Here is a 24,068-nt window from a genome sequence, read left to right on the forward strand (position 1 = left end):
GCATACTGAAGACAGTAGACAGATGTCCCTGTTTCTCATGGGATTTTCAGTCTTTCAGGGAGGATAGACAATGAAAAATAAGTAAATACATGAATAAGACATTTTCATTTAATGATAAGGGCCACAGAGAAAATAGTACAGGATAATATGAGAGAGAATGGGGTAGTTGGGAATAAAACTTTTAATTGGGCCATCAGAAAAGATAGCTTATGGAGATGAATTTAAGTTAAGAATTGTTGGCAGTAAAGGCCATAAAGTGAGAACCTAGAGGAGTGATCCTCATAGAAGAAAGTCAGGGCAAAGGTCATAAAATGGAAAAGAGCTCAGCACATTTCAAGAAGAGAAAGAAGCCCGGTGTGTCTGGAGAATGGAGGTGGAAGACAGCAAGGAGAAGCCAGAGGAAAGCCAGGCAGAGGCCAAACCATATGGAGCCTTAAAGGTCGTAAAAAGATGTCAGATTTTCACTAAAATAGGAAACCATTGAGTGGAGGAGTTAAACAGGGAAGGACATAAGCTAAATTGGTTTTTCAAAGATTTACACTTTCTGGCTACATTGTATGCAAGAGTTATGGCAGGCGACCAGTGAGGAAGCTTCTGTGGCCATTTCAGGGGATAGAGAGATGGATGGGAGCAAAACCAGTTACAGATTGGCAATGGGAGAGAATACAGCCAAGAGAGAATCCAACATGACTTCTAGGTGCTTGGTGTGAAGAGTTAGAGAGATGGTGCCGTTTGCTAGGATTAGAAAAGCTGGCAGAGGGGGGCAGGTTTGAGGAATGGGTTAAAAATCAAGAGTTCTAATTTATACGTGTTAATTTTGTTTTCATTAAAAATTAATTTTAAAATTAACTTTTAAAATTTCAAAATTAAAACACATAAAACCTAAATTTACCATTTTAACCATTTTCAGCTGTACAGGTTAGTGGCATTGAATACATTCATATACTCACCTCCATCCATGTCTAGAACTTTTTCATCTTCCCTAAACCAAAACTGTGCCCATTAAACAGTAACTCCTCATTGCCTCCTCCCCTCCATTTCTGGTAACTACTGTCCTACTTTGACTCTGTGAATTTGATATTCTAGGTACCTCATACAAATGGAATTATATAATATATGACTTCTTTGGCTTACTTCACTAAGCATAATGTCCTCAAGGTTCATCCATATTGTAAAGTGAGTCAGAACTTTATTCTCTTTTTTTTAATACTGAGTAATATTCCATTGTATGTATACACTATGTTTTATTTATCCATTCATCCAGTAATGGACATTTGGGTTGTTTCCATCTTTTGGCTCTTGTGAAAATGCTGCTTTAAACATTAGTATATAAATATACATGTTAATTTCAAATGTCATTTTGACTGAAAGGGGAGAGGTTAATTATTCAACTATATAGAGATTGGGGGTAAGGGAGATGCCAGAGACAGAAGTATAAATTTTGGAGTCATCATATGATATTTGACCTAAATTGGGTCATGGTTCCCAATTCTCTTCATAAGTTTAGTGAGCTAGGCTGAACCACATGGCATAGTTGTTTGCCCAGAGACAAGTTGGAGTTCTTCTAAAGCCCAGAGTTAAAATAAGCTTAAAGGCCACAGTTTTTCCTAAATTCATCTTAGGATCTTTGAACTGATCCCTTCTAATATGATGAAAACTAACACCACTATATCACACCCTAGGAAATAGGACCAGAGCAACAAATAGCAGGAGAGGGTGCATTTTCCTTCCACCCGCAAAGCCCCCTCCCAACCCTGCCTGTGTCCTAAGCCTGAGCAAGTCAAGAAGCTCTGAGTCTGTTGTCAGATAGGAAAAAGAGAGACTTTGAACAAAGCATGCACCTTGGCAAAGTGTGCTCCAAGGGGAAAGAATCCATGCCATCTTACCACTCTGACTTCAAGAGTGCATGGGGCTCCTGGGTGGCTAAGTTGGTTAAGTGTCCGACTTTGGTTCAGGTCACAGGCTCACAGTTCATGGGTTTAAGCCCCATGTTGGGTTCTGTGCTGACAGCTCAGAGCCTGGAGCCTGCTTCAGATTCTGTCTCTCTCTTCTCTCTGCTCTCCCTCATTCATGCTCTGTCCCTGTCTCTCTCTCTCTCAAAAAAAAAAAAAAAAAAAAAGAGTGCATGAAAGAGAGACCCCTACCTATGTAGGTCACAACTTCATAACCTGATCCCCTTTAAAACTATCATCCCAGAAAAATCTGGATCCATTACTGTCCTCTAAATTGAGTGCTACTCTTCCTCACTGGAACAAGTTTTTTGGTTTTGACCCTGAATGTTTCCTGGAGTGCTATAAGGGGATTATGAAAGGGGTAGAGAAGCCTTGAGAAAGCACTAGATTTTGGCTCTTAGGGAATAGATGTTGGAGGCCCCTCCCCATCTCCACCCTCTTTATGCTCTTCACACAGCCTGGCTATGTGCTTCCCATAGTGGCTTGACGCTGGCATAGCACCCACAGTCTTAGATTTACAATCTTTCCATGTTATTACGATGGAAGGACTATAGGCTTTGGAGTCAAGATAGCCATAGTGTTCATTTCCAAACTCTCCCATTTTAGCTGTGTAATGTTGGTCAATTACATTATCAGGAAGTGTCATCTATGGTTGTATCAGGTAAAGGACATGGAATATTTCTGGCCCTCCTCCTCAGTTTTCCTTGCCAGCTTATTTTTGAGTGTTGGGCTACCATAAGGCTTACACCAACGTCTTGTTTTCTTATTCTCTAAATTGTGTTCAACAGCCATGGTTTCAATTACCATCTCTACATGATGGCTTCAAAATTTACATTTTCATCTCGGACTCTACCCTGAGCTTTTTCAGCTCTTCATTTGGAGATCAGAAAAAGAAGCCTCGAATCATCATAACCAAACCGTGATTCATTATCTTCTCTGTCTTTCCTCCAGAACTTGTCCATACCCAGGATTCCCTAACTTCAATGTTATCCATTAAATTGTGTCATCTTTGCTACTTTATCTCCTCTACCACTGATCTCCAGTGAATTGTTCAATCCAGTTGATTTTATCTGAATATCTATTTAATCCATCTGATTCTCTCTTCTTTTCACTTACACCACCCCAGACCAAGCTCCCGTCATCTCCCTCATGATTTATTACAATCACGCCTAAATACTCTCTTGGATTCCATTCTTGCTGCACTCAAATTTATTCTCCACAGAGGTCATGGTAATCTTCTAAAAATGCAAATTAGCTAAAGTCACTCCCTTGCTTAAACTCCCTCAATGACTTTTAATGTGGTTGGGATAAAGATCAAAATCCTTAAAATCTTTATAAGGACCTGCATGTCCCCTGCCTTATGGCTATCTCTCCACAATTCTTTTTTTTTTCCTTCAGCTTTTTTGAGATATAACTAAAATATAACATTGTATAAGTTTAAGGTATACAGTGTGTTGACTTGGTACATTTATATATTGTAAAATGATTCCCACTGTAGCGTTAGCTAACACCCTCCGTTACTTCCCATAACCATTTCTTTTTTGTCGTGAGATCATTTAAAATCTTAGCAACTTTCAAGTCCATAATACAGTATAATTATCAAACTATTAACTATATACACCATACATTTCCTCAAAACTTACTCATCTTATAACTGAAAGTTTGTACCCTTTGAACAACCCTTCCCCGTATCCCCTTGCCCCAGCCCTTGGTAACCACCATTCTACCCTCTGTTTCTATAAATTCTTGTTAAGTCTTTTTGATCCATTGAACTACCTTCTTGGAGTTCCTTAAATGTGCTGTGAACTTTTCCCATGTCTGATCTTTCACATATGTGGTTCATTTTCCTTGGATTGCTCTTGTCCTTGTTCATCTAGTGAACATCTAGTTCATCTAGTGAAGTGGGCATCTGTCACATTTTTGGGGTGCCTAGCACTTGTTGAACACTCTTGCTACATTTGAGGGACACCCAGATTTAAGCGTTTTGTCTAACCAAGGTAGAGCATGACATTCCTCAGATTTTGTAGGAGCCAGGGCTCACACATGTGACCTAGTCCCACCAATCAGACTTACCCATCTGGGAATTTGATCTGAAAGCAAACAGCTTGTGGAAGGCAGAACTGATTGTGCTGGTGAGGGTAGCAGCAGAGGCATCTGGCTTCTGAGAATGACAGTGGTTATAAGGTCTAGCTTCTAGTGCAGAAGTAGTGGCTGCTATGCTTGCAGGAAAGTTGGGTCTTGGCAGCAACATGCACCGCAGGACTCAGTGCCTTGGGTCATTAGCGGTTAAAGAAGTTTCTTCCATCCACCAGTTCTGTGTTGTGCTTTTGGGCCCTGGTCCTAGAAGCTTCATTTGAGCCTACTTCTCCAACTTGACCCTTTTATGCTTCATCCATCAATGTCAGTTTCTGTTACTTACAATTAAGAGAGAACCTCGGCTGATGTCAGTAGATAACTCCAATGAATGCTGAACTCTCAGCTCTAGTTTGCTCCAGGAGACTGCTCCATTCACCCTGTTCTCCCACCCTTGCTGACCAAGCTAGTTCTTCCATTAGAGCATGCATCAGGACATGGCATGCTGCCTCTGTTGTTATCTTGCTTGGGTTCCAACCCCAACTCTCCCACTTACTTTCTGTATGAATTTTGTAAAGGTTACCTCACCTCTCTGTACATCAGTTCCCTTATCTGCAAAATGGGGACAATGATAATACCTAACTCCTAGGTTTACTGTAAAGAGGAACTGATTTAATGCATACATGAAACGCTTGAATCAGTACCTAAATGCTCAATAAATGTGAGCTGATGTGTTGTTCTTTCTCACAGTTCCCATGTCTTTCCTTCCATAATACTCTACACTGAGTGTAATTAAAGGCTCACAGGGTGGTAATTGGATTAAGATATGTCTTCCACATGCGCTGTTAACCTCTACAAAAAAAGGGGCTGTTTATTTTGCTCTCCATATATTCCCAATTCCTAGCATGATATGTATTTATTTAATAAGTGCAGGATGGATGTTGTCGTAGGATCCCAGGAACCTTGAGCGATGTGGTCCTCACCTCCCAGTTCACTGAGACAGGCCGGCTTCAGCAGCACTCGGTCTTCCTGGCAGCCTCACCCCAAGGTCCTTGTCTTTAGTGACTTATTTTTCGTGACCCACAACTGACCCTTTCCCGCAGAGCACAAACCCTAGCCCAGATGCTGCTCTTTCCCTTGATGCCCTGATTTCTCTGGTTCTCAGCACTGAGCATTTTCTGCTGACTCCATACCTTCTGAAAGCTGTTTGAAGCCAGATGGGAGGAAGAGAGAAAACAGGTTTCATTCATCACCCTTCCAGACTCTGAAAGAAACAACAACAACAACAACAACAGCAACAACAGTACCATATGTTGAGTGTCTCCTATAAACTTGGCATTTTTCATAGAGCTTCATATGAGTTAATTTATTTAATACCACAATCCTAGGAAAAAGATATTGTTGCCCCCATTTTGCAGAGGGAAAAGTAAGTCCCCAGAAGGAAAGAAAAAGGGAAGGAAGGAAGAGGGAAGAGCAGGGAAAGGAGGAAGGAAGAAAGGTTTTCTGCTAGAGGAGAGTTTCACTTGCTCAGAACACTGGTTTTCATAAGAATTTCTCTATTGCAGCAGAGGTAACTCTGAAAATAATATTGATGGATAAATTATAGAAGGTGATACTGAATGTGTACCTAGCCTCAGATCAGTTTTATAATTAAATAAAAGTATAATTTTTTATACCTTTCACCTGCTTACTATTTGCAGGGGTTTTTTCCCCTCCCAAATCTAATGTAAGTAATAGGAACTATACAGACAATTAAGAAATCTTTACAGCTTATTTCTGGTTAATTGGCATTTTCCTATAAAATATTTAAAACTTAGCCTTTGGTTTTCAGACTCTTTTTTCAGAGAGTCATATGTTTTGCTGCTAGGAGTTACCATGTGCATGTGGGGCGTCCCGTGTTGGGATTATTTGGGCATTTTCACAGATGCTGTCCCGCCACTGATACTCACCTGGACTTGGGGGGGGGGGCTTATTGTGCATTTTCTATGTTTAGATCTACCTGATGTTGTTCCATTTTATTATTTTTTTTCCCAAAGAAAGGGAAAGACAGTGTGCCGGTTCCCTTGCAGGCACTGTTACCCAGCCAAAGCTGTCTTCCCGTTGTAATGCTCTGTGCAATTCAACCAAGCTCAGAGAAACACATTTGCAAGGTTAGCGTGTGGGGCAACTGCCAGAAAATGTGCTTCAAACTGTGTGCCAGGAAGGATTTCTCTCTCTCTCTCTTTGACAGGCCTTGAGAAAAGATTCTCACAAGCCCTCTGCGAAACCAGGTGGGTGGTTTGGGACTTGGAGCCCAGTTGGCAACCACTCTGTATGAGTATGGTGCATGATCTGTGACCGCTGTAACAAATTACTACAAACTTGGTGGCTTCAGACCACAGAAATTTGTTCTCTCACAGTTCTGGAGGCCAGAAATCTGAAATTGAGGTGCCAGCAGGACCGATTCCTTCTGGGGGTCTGAGAGACAACTTAGGCCAGGCATGTCTACCAGCTTCTTGTGGCTGCCTTGGCATCCCTTGGCTTACAGACATATCACTCTAATCTCTGATTCTGGCCTCGCATTGCTTTCTTCCCCGTGTGTCTTCCCCCCCTTCTCTTCTCTTCTCTTCTAAGGACATTGGTCACTGGATTTACGACTCAGCATCGTCTAGGATGGTCTCTCATCTTGAGATCCTTAACTGCATTTGCACAGGCCCTTTTTTCAAGTAAGGTCACATTCACAGTTTTTGAATGAACAGATCTATACAGGAGCCATCAAACCCATTACACATGGTGAATTGAGAAGATGTCTCAGGACCCACTGGGGTAAGGCAAGGCTTTCATTAAGCAGCAGATGACAGGCCTTTGGCACTCCTGAGTTTGCAGGATTCCCACCTTCGTCTCTCTGTGGTCCCCTGTTTCTGAAAGGTGGTGTGGTCAGGCCTGCACATCACGTGTCTCTTGGCAAAGAGCTCCTCCAGCTACGAGTGCTAAGGGAGTTGCCCGCATTTATAACCTCAGGAGGGAAGCCTTGGTGTTCAAAAAGTTATGGTGGACTCTTAGAGCTTATCCTAGGCTTAGGAGTCAAAAACGTGACTAAGTATAAACATCACTCAGGTTGTTTATTAATAACAGAAATTCTCAGATCTGTACCTAGTTTGCTAAGAGCTGCCATAACCAAACACCACAGTCAGGATGGCTTAAACAACAGTGATTTATTTTCTCGCAGTTCTGGAAGCTGGAGGCATATGATTGAGGGGTCAGCAAGTTTGGTTTCTCCTGAGGTTTCTCTTTTTGGGTTTCAGATAACCAGTTTCTCACTGTGTTCTCACTGGTCTTTCTTCTGTGCACACATAACTCTGGTGACTTCCTTCTTCTTAGGGCACGAGTCAGACTGGATCAGGGCATACCCTAACAACTTCATTTTAACTTATTCACCTCTTTAAAGACTTAATGTCCAAATAAGGTCATATGCTGAGGTACCAGGGGTTGGGGCTTCAACACGGGTTTTGGCGGGGACATAATTCAGCTCATAACACAACCCAAGAGATTCTGATTTTAGTACGTCTGGGGTGAGGCTAACAAACTTTTTGTTTTTTAGCTATGCCCTAGGTGATTCCAACTGGTTACAGTGGAGGGAGTTAGAGTCAACCCTTGGAGAAACGATGTCTTGCTGGATTAGTAATCATTTTGATGTTTGCTTTGGCTCTATATCTTTACATCAGCCAGATTTGGCATATTTGGCAACAAGTTAATGAAAATAAAAAATACTCCATGACCCTTTGCAGACATTCCCCAAGACCCTGCCTTTGTCTTTGATCTCTTCTCATTCTATTTCAATGACTTTGAATCTGAGCTTGTTTTGCATCCTGCCTTTTGGACTTCTGACATAGACTTAGCCATGCACTACTTAAGGATTTTGACTCAGACCCATGCTATTAGTTTTTTCCATACCTCCGATCAGATTTGCTGTTCACGAAGTAAATCCCAGGATGCACCTGTTCAACTAACAACTCTTAAGTTTGAGAGCTTGGAGACCTGAAAGTCGGCATTATAGGGGTCTCTGGACTGCTTCTCGAGACTCAGGGAAGCAGGAAGCCAGGCAGTGACTTGGAGATGTCACCCTGGAGAAAAGAAAAGAGTTTGTCAACTAATGTAAAGACCCCTGTCCTCAGATTTATACAGTCTGTCTGTGCCTCTCCCTTAAGTCTTACAGTTTCTGAGACTGAAGTTTGTTCTTGTGACTCCTCCTCCTCTTTTACATTGTCGCAGATGCTCATTTAAACCCAGTTTCTACTTCATCAAAATATCTGGATTGGTGGGGAGAGGGCACACCAAGGTATATGTTTACTTTGGATACTGTATTCTTCTGAGGGGTGGCCAGAGTGGAAAACAACAGAAACCCACATGGGCAATATGTTGTGCTGAGTCCATGCTGTCTTGTTTAATCTTTACAGCAGCCCCAGGAGTAGATATTAGTGTCTATATTGTACGCATGAAAAACTGGAAGTCCCATGGCTAGTAACTGCTGCATCTGGGATTCAAACCCAAGTGTTACTGTTTCCTTTTCCAAATCTGCCACATCACTTTTTATAGGTCCCTATAAACCTTGAAGATATTTCAAGTTTATCTCTTCAGTATAAACATAGTGAACATCGTTATTTTATAGTGTGACAATGCTAATAAATGAGCTCTTTGTGGGTCTGTTTCTGTTGTCTGTTGATTTTAGTGATTTTCTAATTGTTATTTTCCCATGTCTTTCTGATTATTTGATTATGTGCTGATGATTATACTTAAAAGTATTTGTGATAATAATTGAAGGCTTAGAATATAGATCTCTCCCTTCAGAAAGTATTTGAATATGAATCTTCCAGACACTTGGAGTTACTTCAGTCTGGAATCACTTCCATCCAAGACCCAGACTTGATGTTTTCAGAACCACCAGGTGACTTGAAACTTTCCAGTGACTGGTTTGCTTCTGGCTCATCCTGCCCTTGAGGTATTAGTGTTTTGTCCTTTGGGATCTTAGTTTTCTATGTGTGGGGTCTCAGATTTCCCTCCATGTGTCTCTGGGCTTTGACACCTATCCTCACCCTGGGTAATAGGAAAAGATTCTGATTTCCTAAGAATAGACAATTCCATCAGGTGAAAGTAGCTACCATGCCCATCAATCTCAATTTCTTTGTTCTGCTGTGGCCAGGTAATTCCCTATGAAATTTTCAGCTTTTCATTGTTTTTGAAGATTTGGTTTTAAAATTCTATCCAGCATGCTTACTTGTTTCATTAGGAGGGCTTGCTCAAGTAATGTAGTCTGCCATTACCAGAACACGGAAATCTAGAGGCTTGTATTTTTTCTTCTCACTCCTTCCTGGGGCTTTATCTCTGCCATTTTTCTTCTGTGAGGTGGCTGCCTTTTACACTGTCCAGATCCCTTCCACTGGTCCTCACCACGGCAGTTTGGGCCTGTGGATTAGTGGTTTGTTTGACAGCTGAACAGTTGTGCTATGTTCGTGGATGTCTTATATAGTCCCAGGCAGTCTTGAAAACGAAGGCTATCTCTGTTTATAAACTGTTAGGAAATAAAACCCACTGAAGCTGAGTGCCCAGTTATTAGCCTTTTGTAATGTGACAAACACAGGCATAATCACGGCACTTCATAAACCAGTAATTTGAGAAGATTCTGCCCAGGAGCATAAAATAATGAGCTTTTAAAATAGGTATATGTGTGCATGTGTGTGTGTAGTAAAGAATTTGGTTTTGCCCAAATAGCAGGTTGGCCTTTGCCTTCAGCTTTTGGGAGGAAATCTGTGTCATACCTGACAGAATGCCCTTGTTTAGGATAGGGGCTAGTAACATCAGAAAGACCAACCATGAAAAAAAAAAAAAAAGACCAACCATGTGATTGAAGGTGGGGGCTTTGGGTTACACAGTGTCACTTGACCTGGAGTCTGAGTTCATCCACATGGACAGTCAGTTAATCAATCATGCCAGAGTAATGAAGTCACAATAAAAACTCTGGACACTGAAGCTCCAGTGAGTTTCTCTGATTGACTGTGCTTTGTGTGTATGGTCACATGCCCATACCAGGACCCCTAGAGGAGGGGATGATGGAAGCCTCATGTTTGGGGCCCCTCAGTCTCTGACCTGTACATCTCTTCCTTTGACTGATGGTAATTTGTATCTTTTGCCATAATAAACCATAGCTGTGAGTATAACAGGTTTCACTGAGTTCTGTGAGTTCTAGCAAATTATTGAAACTGAGGGTGGCTTGGGGACCCCTTGAACTTGTAAAGAATTAGGGTGGTCTGATAAAGGACCATTCCCCTCAGCCTTCCCACTTTGACTAAAACTGGGCTGTGTGTGTGTGTATGTGTGTGTGTGTGTGTGTGAGTAGGATAACACTGGCACATGGTTCTTATAATTAGAACAGCCTGACTCAGATGTTAATATATTAGCAAGTCTTAGATATTTTTCTCCTTGCATCTTTATGTTCAACTTGCTGACTGTGAGATCTTTTCCTCTGGCCTTTTTGTCTAAAACCAAACTCTGGCTCTGTATGTTTGTTGTTTTTATCCCGTGTGTTTTGTACCCATTCTTAGTCCCTGTCAGTCTGTTTTCTTTGCCTGCAACTCTGGTTAAGGAAAGAAAGTGAACTCACAGAAGTGAGTTTTCCCTACTAAGATTTGGGCCCTCCTAAATCACACTGATGAGAAATGTGATGATGGTCTCTCTCTGTTCCAGAGGAGATTGGAAGAGCAGAGGCATACAGGCTCTAGCATGGTTTCGTAACTTTTCCCTGTGGTAGCACAATGAGAAGGAATTCCAGCAGGCTAACTCCTCAGCCCTAAGCAGCCAGGTGATTCTCTATTTGAATGTTCCTGCAGTGAAAATGCAGCTACGCCCACCAGCGTCAATGGGCAGTTTAGTACCTGCAGCTGAACTCCTGGCAGGTAACAATGAAATTGTCAGCATTTCCTTTTTGTTTCCTTTCAAGCAGGCAGGGCATCGTCTTTATCCCTTGGTTGAGCACATGAATCAATCCTTTGTGCACGTTCAGTGGGACTGTGTGTGTTTTCAGAAACTGTCTGGCTTTATATCTGGCAGGCGTTCGTGTTGGGCAGTCGTTCTGCAAATAAGAAAAAAAAAATAATGCAGATTCTTACATGTCTCCGGATTGAATTCTAAGGCAGTCACAGGAGATTTTTGTTTTCTGGCCTGGTATTTGGTTTCAGTTATTTTAATTCTTATATATATGCCATCTAGAACTTAAATTAGTTAAAAAAATGATTTTTTTTTAATTTTTTTTTTCAACGTTTATTTATTTTTGGGACAGAGAGAGACAGAGCATGAATGGGGGAGGGGCAGAGAGAGAGGGAGACACAGAACCGGAAACAGGCTCCAGGCTCTGAGCCATCAGCCCAGAGCCCGACGCGGGGCTCGAACTCACGGACCGCGAGATCGTGACCTGGCTGAAGTCGGACGCTTAACCGACTGCGCCACCCAGGCGCCCCTAAAAAAATGATTTTAAAATATTGGTGTTTTGCAGTTGTGGTTGACAGAGAGGGGAGGAGACACGAATGGTAATGTGGACAAGTAGAAGAAGGGATATCTATAAATGTTTTAATGCCTGCAAAACTTGGTGTGCTTCAATCTTATGTATTTCATTTTCCAACCATACTTTATTTAAAAGGAGTCAATCTAGCTTGGCTTAATTTCTGCCTTGAGACCATTCATAAGGCGCTCTCTAAGTACAGCACTTTGCACGCCTCCATGCACAAAGGTGGAGGGGTTATGCATCAATTAACTTCTCAGGAACCTTTTGTCTATGGGGGTGTCCATAGTCAAAAAAAAAAATTCCAAGGTGATTAGGAGACCAACACATATGCAATAGTTTATGAGTATAGTGCTTCTAAGAGAACCCCCAAACACAGATTTACATCAAAGAAAAAAATAGAGTGGATCTTGCTTTGCCAATGCCAGAGAGCCATTTTGTTTGAGAGTGATCCCTAATATCATTAAAAATTGGTATATTATATGAATGTTCCTTTTTACCCAACTTATTTAGGAATATGTCTATCTTATGAAGGAAACTTGCCTTTTTATTTAATTTCCGCATTGGGAAATAGATATGAGTGCATCCCATAAATAGAGTTCACTTATCCTGGTTTAAAAAGACATTCAATACAGCAATTTATACAATGCCAGAGTTTTGCCAAACTTAAGATATTAAATTAAAATGCTGGTTTAAAAAGACATATTCAATACAGCAATTCATACAATGCCAGAGTTTTGCCAAACTTAAGATATTAAATTAAAATGCTGATTACTAAATCCTAATGCTAAAATAATACTTATTGAAATACTTAAAATACTAAAAAGTGAGTTAAATTCCCTAACAGGATGGGAATCCGTGTAAAACTACTTTGAAAATTCTCCACACTTTGGTATCTCACTACAGAGTCCAGGGATGGGCTTTCAGATACCCACAAATGAAATTATATAGAATATTGCATATGTGCACAAGTGTATTTGGGGGAGAGATGGTCCATTATTTTGGCTTTTAGGGGGTTTAAACACCACTGTAAGTTTAGATGTTGGGCAGAGGAGATGCCATCACATTTTTGTACCTACTCAGTCTAAGATACATGTATAACCAGGGAGGTGTGTTGACCCTTTTCATTTTAGGGTCCTGTTTCCAGAATTATAAGACATGTCTCAGTTTGGTCATAGAGACACAAGGGCTAAGGCTTCTTCAGCCCTATTTTTATCATCTCTTCCAACTTACTAGTGGACTTTGTGGATCATCTAGAGATTACACTTGGAAGCTGAGCAGTGTCTTGAATAAATATAACTCTAGGTACTAGAGAGAAACTGTGTGTGTGTGTGTGTGTGTGTGTGTGTGTGTGTGTGTGTGTTTCTCTGTGTCTGAAAAGTAGTAGATATTAAAGATATTTATTGAGTAAATCAATGGACGAATAAAACACATATCAAAATGAGTGAATACCCAATAATTAGAATGATATGTAATTTAACTTCTTGAGTGGAGCCCCTACTTGGTTAAAAAAAAAAAAAAAGAAAATTGGAAAAGAGAATTTAGAAGTTTTTTCTGTGATCTCCTGCAGGAGAAAGATACCATTCTGGTTGTCAATGATTTTGAAGTTCTCAAAAAACTTTCCCAGAGATGATAATTTTCTTTCTTTTTTCTTCCTTTCTTTTATTTTCTCTCTTGAAACAAAAATCAGCTATCCAGCTTGATAAAGTCAATCTTAAATTATATTGTGCATGGTCTCTTCTGGATAACTTTGAGTGGACCCAAGGGTACAGTATCCGGTTTGGTCTCTTCCACGTTGATTTTGAGGATCCTGCTAGACCTCGAGTCCCTTACACATCAGCCAAGGAGTATGCCAAGATCATCCGAAATAATGGACTAAAGGAAAGTCTATAAAAGACAGCTGTCCCATGTCTGCTGGAGAAGAGGCCTCTGCTTTCGGAAAGGATGTCTGCTTCGGTGATCCTTCAGACAATCTCAAGTTGCCTTTGTAATCATCTCCTACCAGCTGATCCATGATTATAAAGTCTGAATATGTAATGCCTGGGGATGTATTTAATGATGGCCTTTACTCTATTTGCATGTGGATCAATGAGGCTTTGAAAAAAAATAGAATAGAAAACCACTGAAATTGATTTTTATGTTAAGAAATCAGATAGACTAGGAAACTTCAATTTAAATCCTTAGAATTTTTCTAGAAAAAAATAATGCAAAATTTATAAAGATAGCATGGTCATGATTTGCAGCTCTAACAGCAAGGCCACTTATTATAAGAATACTTGTTTATGAACCTAGTTTTTCTGGTTATGTCAGTTATTGTTTGCTTTGTGGGTACTTTTTCATGTGGTCCATAATTTTTCTACTGTTTAATCTAGTATAAAAAATCAAAATTAAAAGTTAGTCACATTATACAGTTATGCATTCTCTTCAAAAAAAGGGATTAATTGATAACACATTTAATAAAATGGATTTGTTGATGTGTTTGGCACATGTTTTCTTAATGTGTGAACAAGTACATCTTTCTCTTGTCTGATGAATTATTTTCGAAAAATAATAAATTAATAAAACAAATTAGACTGTGAATGGCAGAAAGAGCATTTGAACTGATGTTCAGCAGAAACTGAATTCCTACTCCACAGTGACATCAAATGGAGGGCAAAATAATAAGCAGAGCATATTCTATACTTTTGAGTATTTTTTAAGAATTTAAGATCTATAAGAACATCGATGACATCCATGAAATACACACATAGACTGAATGACCTATGTGAGTAGAAGACGTGTGTGCACATCTGAGATGTATATGGCATTGGATTGGAATTGGACATTTTGCTGAACTTCCTCAGTTGGGGTCAGTAGTAGATGTAGGGCTTCCTCTGGACGTCATGTGTCCACACCAGCAAACCTTTTCATACTTAATGAATTTGGACTCTCACCTACATATTTAAGTAGTATTTACTCAACATTCATTTGTGATCAAGCTTGAAGCTAACAGGCAAGTATCATCACCCCCATTTGCAGACTGAGAAACTGAGGATGCACTGATGTAGATTTTCCTCAAGTCACATGTGTACTTGTTTCCTGGACCCAGCACTTCTTTGGCATTAGCTCTGTGCTCTGTCCAGCACACCATAGGCTCAGGTGTCATAGAAGTCTCCTTTGCATTTTTTTGAATAAAGGGAAAAAGAAACAAAGGTGTGGAGTTGCCTTATGGAGAGGATGTGGGGAATGTATTCTTCTGTGTTCTCATTCTGCTTCCCTGAGAAAGCTATACATAATTTGCCATTCCCATAAGGCCTTTGGCCCTGAGCAGACACTATGTCATTTTTAAAAAAGCACTGTGGTCAATTTCTAGATCGTTTTCATGTTCATAATCAGGGAATTATTTAAGCAAAGAATACTGTCTCGGTAACTTTGGACAGAGTGAGAAAGAAATGGTCGTAGTAGTTCAATAAACGTGGATGCACTGGGGAAAATTATATTAAGATTAAAATGGTATACATAGGAAATTCTATTACATCTTTGCCACTGTTTTGTTATTTTTATTGTTCAATGAGACATTATCTCACAATTTGTGTTCATTTAAAAAGCACATTTCCAAATCTTATTTCATTCCTCTCCTATCCAGACTGTCTTTTTCATTTTTACCATGTATCTTATTTACAATTTATGTGCCCTCCTTATATTATCTTGCAAGACAACTGAGTTTTCCTTTTAATTAGGATGTTGTTTTGAATATTACTTATCCTACAGGGCATATTTACAAGTTTTACAACAATACAAATGAGCTCTGCATTTTCGTTACCAAAATCAGAAAATTAATATTCGTGATGTAAATAAAACGATCTGTCACATTTGGTGTACCAGGTGAAATACGCATTTCAGCTGCAGTGCCCGGGCTTCCTCACAGAGCGGTGGCTTTCTGCAGCTCTCAGCTGGGTTTCAGGGGCCAGCTCTTCGTCCCAGAAATGGATCAAACCAAGGGTGCTTCCTCAATTAGTCCTGTAAATTAGAATTGTCACGAGTTTAGGTAAAGGAAAAAAAAAAAAAAAACTCCACCACCAAAAATCTACAGCCCCTGCAGTATTTTAATTAATGTTATTTTTAATTGCTTGTATTAGCATTTGAAAACGAGATTGATTGGCTTTTGCCTGTCACAGAAACAGAACTTGGATTCTTTAAATGGAAAAACAGGAGTTGTTAATTATACTTAAAAATCCATAGATACTGTACTTTAGATGTCTTGAAGGTCATCTGAGGCTTGTAAAGTACATGTTTTATGTCTGTTTTATCTAAGGAGAAACTTGGATATCACAATGATGGATTGGATCTACTTGTATTTCTTTCTCCTTCCTTGCTTTTTTTTTTTTTTTTTTTAAGAGAATGTTATTAACATCCTGGGGATCACTTTTCAAGAATTGTCGGATTTTTGGGGATAGTTTTTATTTTAGGGTAAGTTATTTCTGAACTGCTAAAAACATATAGAAAATAACAGTAGCCCATTTTCATTTTGATGTGTAGGGCTTTAGTTTTATAACTCCTGTGAACACCAGCAGGAAATGTCCACCTAAGCCCTTTATTGAATGAGAAGGTACGAGTTCTCATTAAGAAACCCGTAAACTAAGAAGCTGCCAACCTTGGTATTTGGCAGTAGCATGCCAGTCAGGCTTTTGTGCTCTGGGAATTTGTGTTCGGCCGTAGCTTTTAATTATTTTTATGAACGAGGGAATAATGAATACATTTGTAATATATTGAAAAAATTCCCCAACACTGACTGACCAAAAAGTAGATTTATATGATAATCCTTAAACACCAATTCTATTGCTCAGTGCTAGGCAGAGAGAAAATAGAATACTGGGCTTCATTACTGAGAGAGCAGAATAAATCAAAGCTGATGGAATTAATACTGTTTAATTACTAGCAATACACCTTACCTGGAGAACACATATTCATCACCGATGACAATATTTTAGGCTCTAGTTGTCCTGGGAGGGATATAGTACTTAGCACAAAGCATGATGAGCCTTGAAGAATGAAATTAGAAGAAAATTTGACATAGAGGCACTTTATGGTGGCCTTCATGAAGTGAGAATAAACCTTATTAATTGTGGCAGTGGTGAGATGGGGAGATGTTGTAGAAGCGCTGGGCTAGGGTCACAGGGAAGAGTGGTCCCCAGTGGTGAGAGTTAATGAGTGTTTCTTGTAGACAGTAAATGTCTGTTGCCCTAGGTTTTCCTGGTATCTGTAAATGTCATCTGACCCATGACTGACTTATGTGGCCTTGTCTGAGAGGCTATTGGTACCTGGTATGAGGCAAATATAGAGTAATCATTAAGAATGTGAGCTCTGGAGATCGATCTAAGATGGCGACTGTGGAACCGGAAACCACCCCTACTCCTAATCCCCCGCCTTCAGAAGAAGAGAAAACAGAATCTAATCAGGAGGTTGCTAACCCAGAACACTATATTAAACATCCTTTACAGAACAGACGGGCACTCTGGTTTTTTAAAAATGATAAAAGCAAAACTTGGCAAGCAAACCTTCGGCTGATCTCTAAGTTTGATACTGTTGAAGACTTTTGGGCTCTGTACAACCACATCCAGTTGTCTAGTAATTTAATGCCTGGCTGTGACTACTCACTTTTTAAGGATGGTATTGAGCCTATGTGGGAAGATGAGAAAAACAAACGAGGAGGACGATGGTTAATTACATTGAACAAACAGCAGAGACGAAGTGATCTGGATCGCTTTTGGCTAGAGACACTGCTGTGCCTTATTGGAGAATCTTTTGATGACTACAGTGATGATGTATGTGGAGCTGTTGTTAATGTTAGAGCTAAAGGTGATAAGATAGCAATATGGACTACTGAATGTGAAAACAGAGAGGCTGTTACACATATAGGGAGGGTATACAAAGAAAGGTTAGGACTTCCTCCAAAGATAGTGATTGGTTATCAGTCCCATGCAGACACAGCTACTAAGAGCGGCTCCACCACTAAAAATAGGTTTGTTGTTTAAGAAGACACCTTCTGAGTATTCTCATAGGAGACTGCGTCAAGCAATCGAGATTTGGGAGCTGAACCAAAGCCTCTTCCAAAGCAGAGTGGACTGCATTTAAATTTGATTTCCATCTAAATGTTGCTAAGATATAAGAGAAGTCTCATTCGCCTTTGTCTTGTACTTCTGTGTTCACTTTTTTTTTTTTTTTTTTTTGGCTAGAGTGTCCATTATCCCAATCAAAGAATTACAGTACACATCATCCCCAGAATCCATGAATGTGTTCCTGGCCCACTCTGTAATAGCTTAGTAGAATTACCATTATAAACACATTTTACCCATCCACAATATTCAAAAAAAGAACTTGCATTTCTATACCTTAAAGGAAAAAATTCTGTTTATGTTCCATTGTATGCAGGAGCATATTTTGCTGGTTTGAAAGAGTATGATGCATACAGTTTTCTAGCAATTTTCTTTGTTTCTTTTTACAGCATTGTCTTTGCTGTACTCTTGCTGATGGCTGCTAGATTTTAATTTATTTGTTTCCCTACTTGATAACATTAGTGATTCTGATTTCAGTTTTTCATTTGTTTTGCTTTTGTTTTTTTCCTCATGTAACATTGGTGAAGGATCCAGGAATATGACACAAAGGTGGAATAAACATTAATTTTGTGCATTCTTTGGTAATTTTTTTGTTTTTTTGTAACTACAAAGCTTTGCTACAAATTTATGCATTTCATTCAAATCAGTGATCTATGTTTGTGTGATTTCCTAAACATAATTGTGGATTATAAAAAAAAATGTAACATCATAATTACATTCCTAATTAGAATTAGTATGTTTTTGTATCTTTATGCTGTATTTTAACACTTTGTATTACTTAGGTTGTTTTGCTTTGGTTAAAAAATGGCTCAAGTAGAAAAGCGGTCCCATTCATATTAAGACAGTGTACAAAACTGTAAATAAAATGTGTACAGTGAATTGTCTTTTAAAAAAAAAAAAAAAAAAAAAAAAAAAAAAAAGAATGTGAGCTCTGGAGCCCATTCACCTGGATTTACATCTTGGTTCTGACATTTACTAACCAAGCCACTTACTGAACCTCCCCGTGCCTCAGTTTTCCTATCTGGAAAATGGCCTCCTTATAAGGCTTTTGCAAGACATAAGTAATCTGACAGATGTAACCTGTTCAGACAGTTCCCAGAACACGGGAAGGGCAGGGTTAGTGTGCACCATTGTTTGTAACTGTCAGACTTGTTCACACTGATCCCCCAGCAATTTGTCAATTACAGCATAGATGTTTCTAACTCTGGTTCTGTTCTACCTCCATGTCCTGCACAGGTTTCTGCTCTGGTAAGTGGTGATTCACTGTCACTCTGATTTTCTCTCTCCAATTTTTGTGTTAGTGGTTTTCCTTGTGATCTCACTTCTCTGACCTAAGAAAAATTGCTAACTTGGCTTTTATTTTTTGGTTTGTTGTTGTTATTGTTGTTTTGTTAGGAGGGGTGCAATACCTTCCAAGCTCCTAACATATCAGGCCAGAAATAGGAAATAGCCATTATTTTTATAATCATTAGAATATAAGGTTCCCAGCATCCCAATTAGGACATATTTATTAAACTAAACTGTGCAATATATTGTGGACATTCAACGATGCACACAAGACAGCTCTTCTTCTCCAAAGAAGTTCATGGTCTGGTTGCCGAACCAGAAAGAAAAGATAGCAGATGATGCTGGGTGAATTTTCTAGACAGTAGGGATAGGGTGAGCTCTCTGCTAAATGGGGTGGGCAAATATGGCTTCATGGGCAAGGGAAATAATATAATATTAAAAACAGTATGATAATATGAGTAATATAGGCAATGATATGGAAGTGGAAAGCATGAAACTTTGGTGTGGGATGCAGCACCCAGGCCAGTTCACCTTGGGGAAGGAGTGGGAAGATTGGAATATGGAGAGTCTGATGTTCTTGGTCTTGGTTTTCTTGTAGAACAAGTCAAAGATTTCTGAGCAGGATGGTGAAGATTTAAAAGCAATATGTCAAAAGATGGCCAAGAAATTAAGATGTAGGAACCAGTTAGAAAGCTGCTTGTAGCAGAATATAGTTGATGTGTTAAGGGCTCTATTTAAGGTAGGAAGTGCATATATGAAAAGTTAATATATAATTATAATTAATGTATGAAAAGTACACAGGAACTTAAATGCAACATGGTCTCTTGGATCAGATCCTGGAACAGAAAGAGAGATTAGTGGAAACACTGGGAAATCCAAATAAAGTCTTCAGTTTAATTAATGGTGCTTTGCCAGTGTGAACTCCTTAGGTTTGCTGAATAAATAAAGCATGGTCATGTAAGAGGTTAACATGAGGGGAAGCTGGGTGAAGAAAGTATGAAATGCTCAGTACTCTTTTTACAACTCTTTTGTAAATCTAAAATTATTCCCCCCAAAAGTTTCTAAAAATGTACATAGAAGAGTTAATAATATATTCTGAGAATATATTGGATATAAGCATATATTATAATCTACCATATACTGAGCTAAAACACAGCTGTATTTTATAACCACTGGTAATGTCTTGACATGTCCTTTTATCTCTCTTGGGGTTGTGCTTTAAAGGCTACTTTTTTCTTCTTTATAATTTACTCTTAAGTTGTCATTAGTTAGCTTCTGTTTTATTATTAGAAAATATTTTTTTTTTTTTTAGATTAAAAAATTTTTTTTCTTATGTTTTTATTTCATTTTGAGAGAGAGAGGCAGAGTGCAAGTCGGGGAGAGGCAGAGAGAGAGGGAGACACGGAATCTGAAGCAGGCTCCAGGCTCCAAGCTGTGAGCACAGAGCCTGATGCGGGGCTCAAACTCACGGAGTGTGAGATCATGACCTGAGCCGAAGTCAGATGCTTAACCGAATGAGCCACCAGGTGCCCTTAGAAAATATTTTTAAAGACAAACTTCATCTGTCACAGTGATTCATTGCATGTTGAAGTCATGGAGGTAGATAAGTGGCTGATGGCTCTGTAAAGGAACAATGGTACAACCGATGAAAAATGGCAAGCATACACATCACTCCATCTAGGTGATACTTTAAACTCATCATGGCAACAAATATGTCTTAAGTGCTTGTTACGGTTTGAGATATTTAAAAATTAACTGCCACATCTCTTCTGTAATCACCAACATATTATATCTCTGCTGCACATAATGTTTTTATTTGTCTGCCCTTCTAGATGGTGAACAACTTGAGGTCTTATTTATCTTAATATTTCCAGTACCTTTTGCATGATATCTGGCAATTCTAAGCAATTTATAAATGTGGATTAAATCATTGATGCAGTGGATGTTAGGTAGTCAAATTCTTATTTGCAATGGAAACCTAAGATATGGATTGACTCACTTAGTCCTTACAAGAACCAAATGAGATCAATTGTAGTTATTATCCCTGTTTTATAGATGAGTAAGCTGAGGCGGAGAAAAGGTAAATAACTTGTCTCAACCATAGAGCAGTAAAGCCAGAATTGCAAGCCATACATGTGTTTCCAAACATCAAAAAGCTACTTCATATTCTTTCCTGATAGAGTTGTGGCAGAATCAGTCCTGGCACCCTGGTTATTTTCAATAAGACACCCTGACACATAATTTAACCGAACTGGAACATTTGAATATGAAATCCCCCCGTGTCTCTAAAACTTCAGCGGATTTTCCATACTCCACAGCTAGTCATTTCACAAAGTTGTAGATGTGTAGTTTCTTCTTTTTCTAAGACTACCAGCATCTATGCCAAACATTTTCTTTGCTTCTGCACTCATCCAGCCCATTTTCTTTTTGAATCTATCTTCTAATGAGCTGATTACTTTTCCCAGCTGTGGCATATACCCAAACAAGACTACTCCCGTAATAAAGGTGCTGTATTTACAATCAAAACCACAATGAGGTATCACCTTACATCTGTCAGAATGGCTAAAATAACAAAGAGAAGAAATAAGTGTTGGCGATGATGTGGAGAAAAGAGAACCCTCATACAGTGTTGGTGGGAAATATAAATTGGTACAGCCATTGGGGAAAATAATATGGAGATTCCTCAAAAAATTAAAAATAAAGACACCCTAAGATCCAGTAATTCCAGTACTGGGTATTTACCCAAAGAAAACAAAACCCCTAGTTTGAAAAGATATATGCATCCCTATATTTATTGCAGCATTATTTACAATAGTCAAGATATGGAAGCAACCCAAGTGTCCACTGATAGATGAATGGATAAAGAAATGTGGCATGCATAAATAATGGAATATTACTCAGCCATAAAAAAGAATGAAATCCTGACACTTGTGACATGGTGGATGGACCTAAAAGGTTGTCCTCATCTGTGAAGTGAGAATTAAAATAAAACTAGCTGCTTTCTAGGACTGTAGTGAGCATTAAGAGAGATGACACAGGCAAGATAACTTAAAAACTCCTCCATTAAGTGGTAAGTACAATGTCTTATAAGTGGTAGCTCTTATTTTCTGTTAATAGTGATGTGAAGACTCGAAATTAGGGAAATAATTTCAGGCAATGCATTTTTGCAACATGCCCATCTCCCTTCCTGGTTTCTTCCATTTGTACTGAAGCAGTGCTTCGGTGATGGGCATCTCTACAGGCAGCTCCGAGAAAGCAGCTCATTCTTCTTGCAGTGGAGGATTATTCTTCCCTAGGATAGAGTCCATTTCACTGTTCAATTTTCCCATTACTTTTCTAGATCCACCCTGAAGAGGGGTGGAGGGTTGCCTTCTCCAAAAGTAACAGCCTTCCCAAGGCTGCTGCCTGTGGAGTTAGGATTTGGGAACTGTCCTGCAGCAAATGTAAGTCTGTGGTGGCTGCCATGCACCCTTTGTCCTCTCCATGTTGTATAGAACCAAAAATATTTTACTTACTAGTTACATAGCAACAGAGAACTGGCAGAGAGATCACACTACCTTTCCATTCTCCTGTAAATGTCTCTCTCCCTCTTTCTTTTTCCTCCCTGTAAATGATAGTACATGGTTCTTATTACTTTAATAGACTGTGAATTGATTTGCGTGAGAGTTAGAACGAGTGAAAGGTTTTGGCTGGGAATGAATTTTTTTCTCTGCTCTGTTTCATTTTTTTTTTTTTTACAGTAGAATGCACCCCTGAAACCCTTCCAGATTTTCTACCTTCTGATCATACTGTCTATTATAATTCCGCCCGATGGCAAACTTCTCCTTATTGACTCTAAATTACATTTAATCCTGTTAGGATCACTTTTTATTGAAAGGCATGTGTTGTGATGGTGTTGACGGGAGTCCAGAAGCCGAGATGCCCAGCCAGAGGAAAATAAACTTGTGGAGTTTTGAATGGTTGTCATTTTCATGCTGGGCCCAGCTGTGTAGCCTGTTGGAGGATGTAGAGGATTGGGGTGTTCGGTACAGATAATGGTGGGCTCCCGGGTGGTGTGGAGAGCTCTCCACACAAGAAAATAATCTTTTGAGCCCAGTGGACTAAGAACCAAAGGCCATTTTGAGCTAAGACAGTATAATTCTATTAGTGAAAAGCCCTTGCAGGGGGAAATTGCCTGTGCTAAAATCTGTGCACAAATTAAAATAACAGGGCTAAGGGGGGAAATATCTCTATAAAAGGCTTTATGACTCTAGTGGATAATAATATCCTTGTCACATTAGGATCTGGGGACCTAAAGATATAGAAGCTTTTTTACACAGCATATGGGCCTTCTTTACTCAACTTTAGCCTGTGCAATAAATCCGTTCTTGGGTGCTTATTTGATGAATTTGAATGCTGTGCCAAAGCATACTTTTGTTCTCATCAGGAAAAAGTAGAAAATAGGGTCTGCATATCATTGCTGTGTGTTGACACCTTATAAGATTGCTGTCATCTAAAAGCCTCATTTTGGCTAAATGTATTGCATGTGTAAGTTCTCTGTAATTTGCATGGGATATTGTGGCGACAAGTACTGTTAATATTGCTGTTTTGATATGGCGTGTAAAATTTATTTAAATGCGTAACATGCTTTAGAATAGATTCATTAGAAAGGGGTGAATTGGGAAAGAAAAAAAGCTGTCAGCACAAATGCTGTTCATTTTCCAGGGTGACAGAAATCAAAAAGTCCCAAAGACTGCAACTGTTGAATAGCTAACTTCATGTATCACAGAGCTATCTGCATGGTGGGCCCTCCTCATTGATTGGACAGCGGCTACAAATTTAAAGCTTATGCTACATTTCCCTAATTCCATGACAAAGACATGAGCAATGGGCTGTCACGTATTTGAAAATTGTGCCGTGTAAGTAAATAAAGACACAGTTCATAATTCTATAAGAGGATGATGGCAACATTTATTCTAGAATTAAGCAGTAATGAAACAGATGATTCTTTGAGCTCTAGCAGTAGGCTAGGGAGTTTAGTACCAGTACATCTCTCTCTTAAACTATAGCAGAATTAAGATAGTAACCAACTGGATTTATTGTCATCTGCTTTTCTGCCCTCTCTCCCTTCCTGCCTCATCTCTACCCCCA

General features: G+C 39.3%; 2 protein-coding genes across 2 annotated transcripts in view; both read left to right on the forward strand.

The window, feature by feature from the left end:
* LOC124520881 (cytosolic beta-glucosidase) overlaps positions 1-13,986 on the forward strand; it is a 108,144-nt gene extending 94,158 nt beyond the window's left edge. Inside the window, exon 5 of the mRNA XM_047091989.1 lies at positions 13,247-13,986. Coding sequence (XP_046947945.1) covers positions 13,247-13,449 — 203 coding nt within the window. The 3' untranslated portion in view covers positions 13,450-13,986. The remainder of the gene's footprint in view (positions 1-13,246) is intronic.
* Positions 13,987-16,909: 2,923 nt separating this feature from the next.
* On the forward strand, positions 16,910-18,535 carry LOC124520241 (eukaryotic translation initiation factor 4E-like). Its single transcript, XM_047090982.1, has one exon. It carries the CDS (start codon positions 16,917-16,919, stop codon positions 17,568-17,570), a length of 654 nt encoding a protein of 217 aa, XP_046946938.1. The 5' UTR covers positions 16,910-16,916; the 3' UTR covers positions 17,571-18,535.
* The last annotated feature ends 5,533 nt before the right edge of the window (positions 18,536-24,068 follow it).

Source organism: Lynx rufus, unplaced genomic scaffold (assembly GCF_022079265.1).
Source record: "Lynx rufus isolate CCGP_SWC_20201006 ecotype Redwood Valley unplaced genomic scaffold, mLynRuf1.p SCAF_3, whole genome shotgun sequence".
Taxonomy (NCBI): Eukaryota; Metazoa; Chordata; class Mammalia; order Carnivora; family Felidae; genus Lynx; species Lynx rufus.

Excerpts from the sequence above, each read along its gene's own strand:
- LOC124520241 (XM_047090982.1), top strand. The coding sequence starts at position 16,917 with ATGGCGACTGTGGAACCGGAAACCACCCCTACTCCTAATCCCCCGCCT.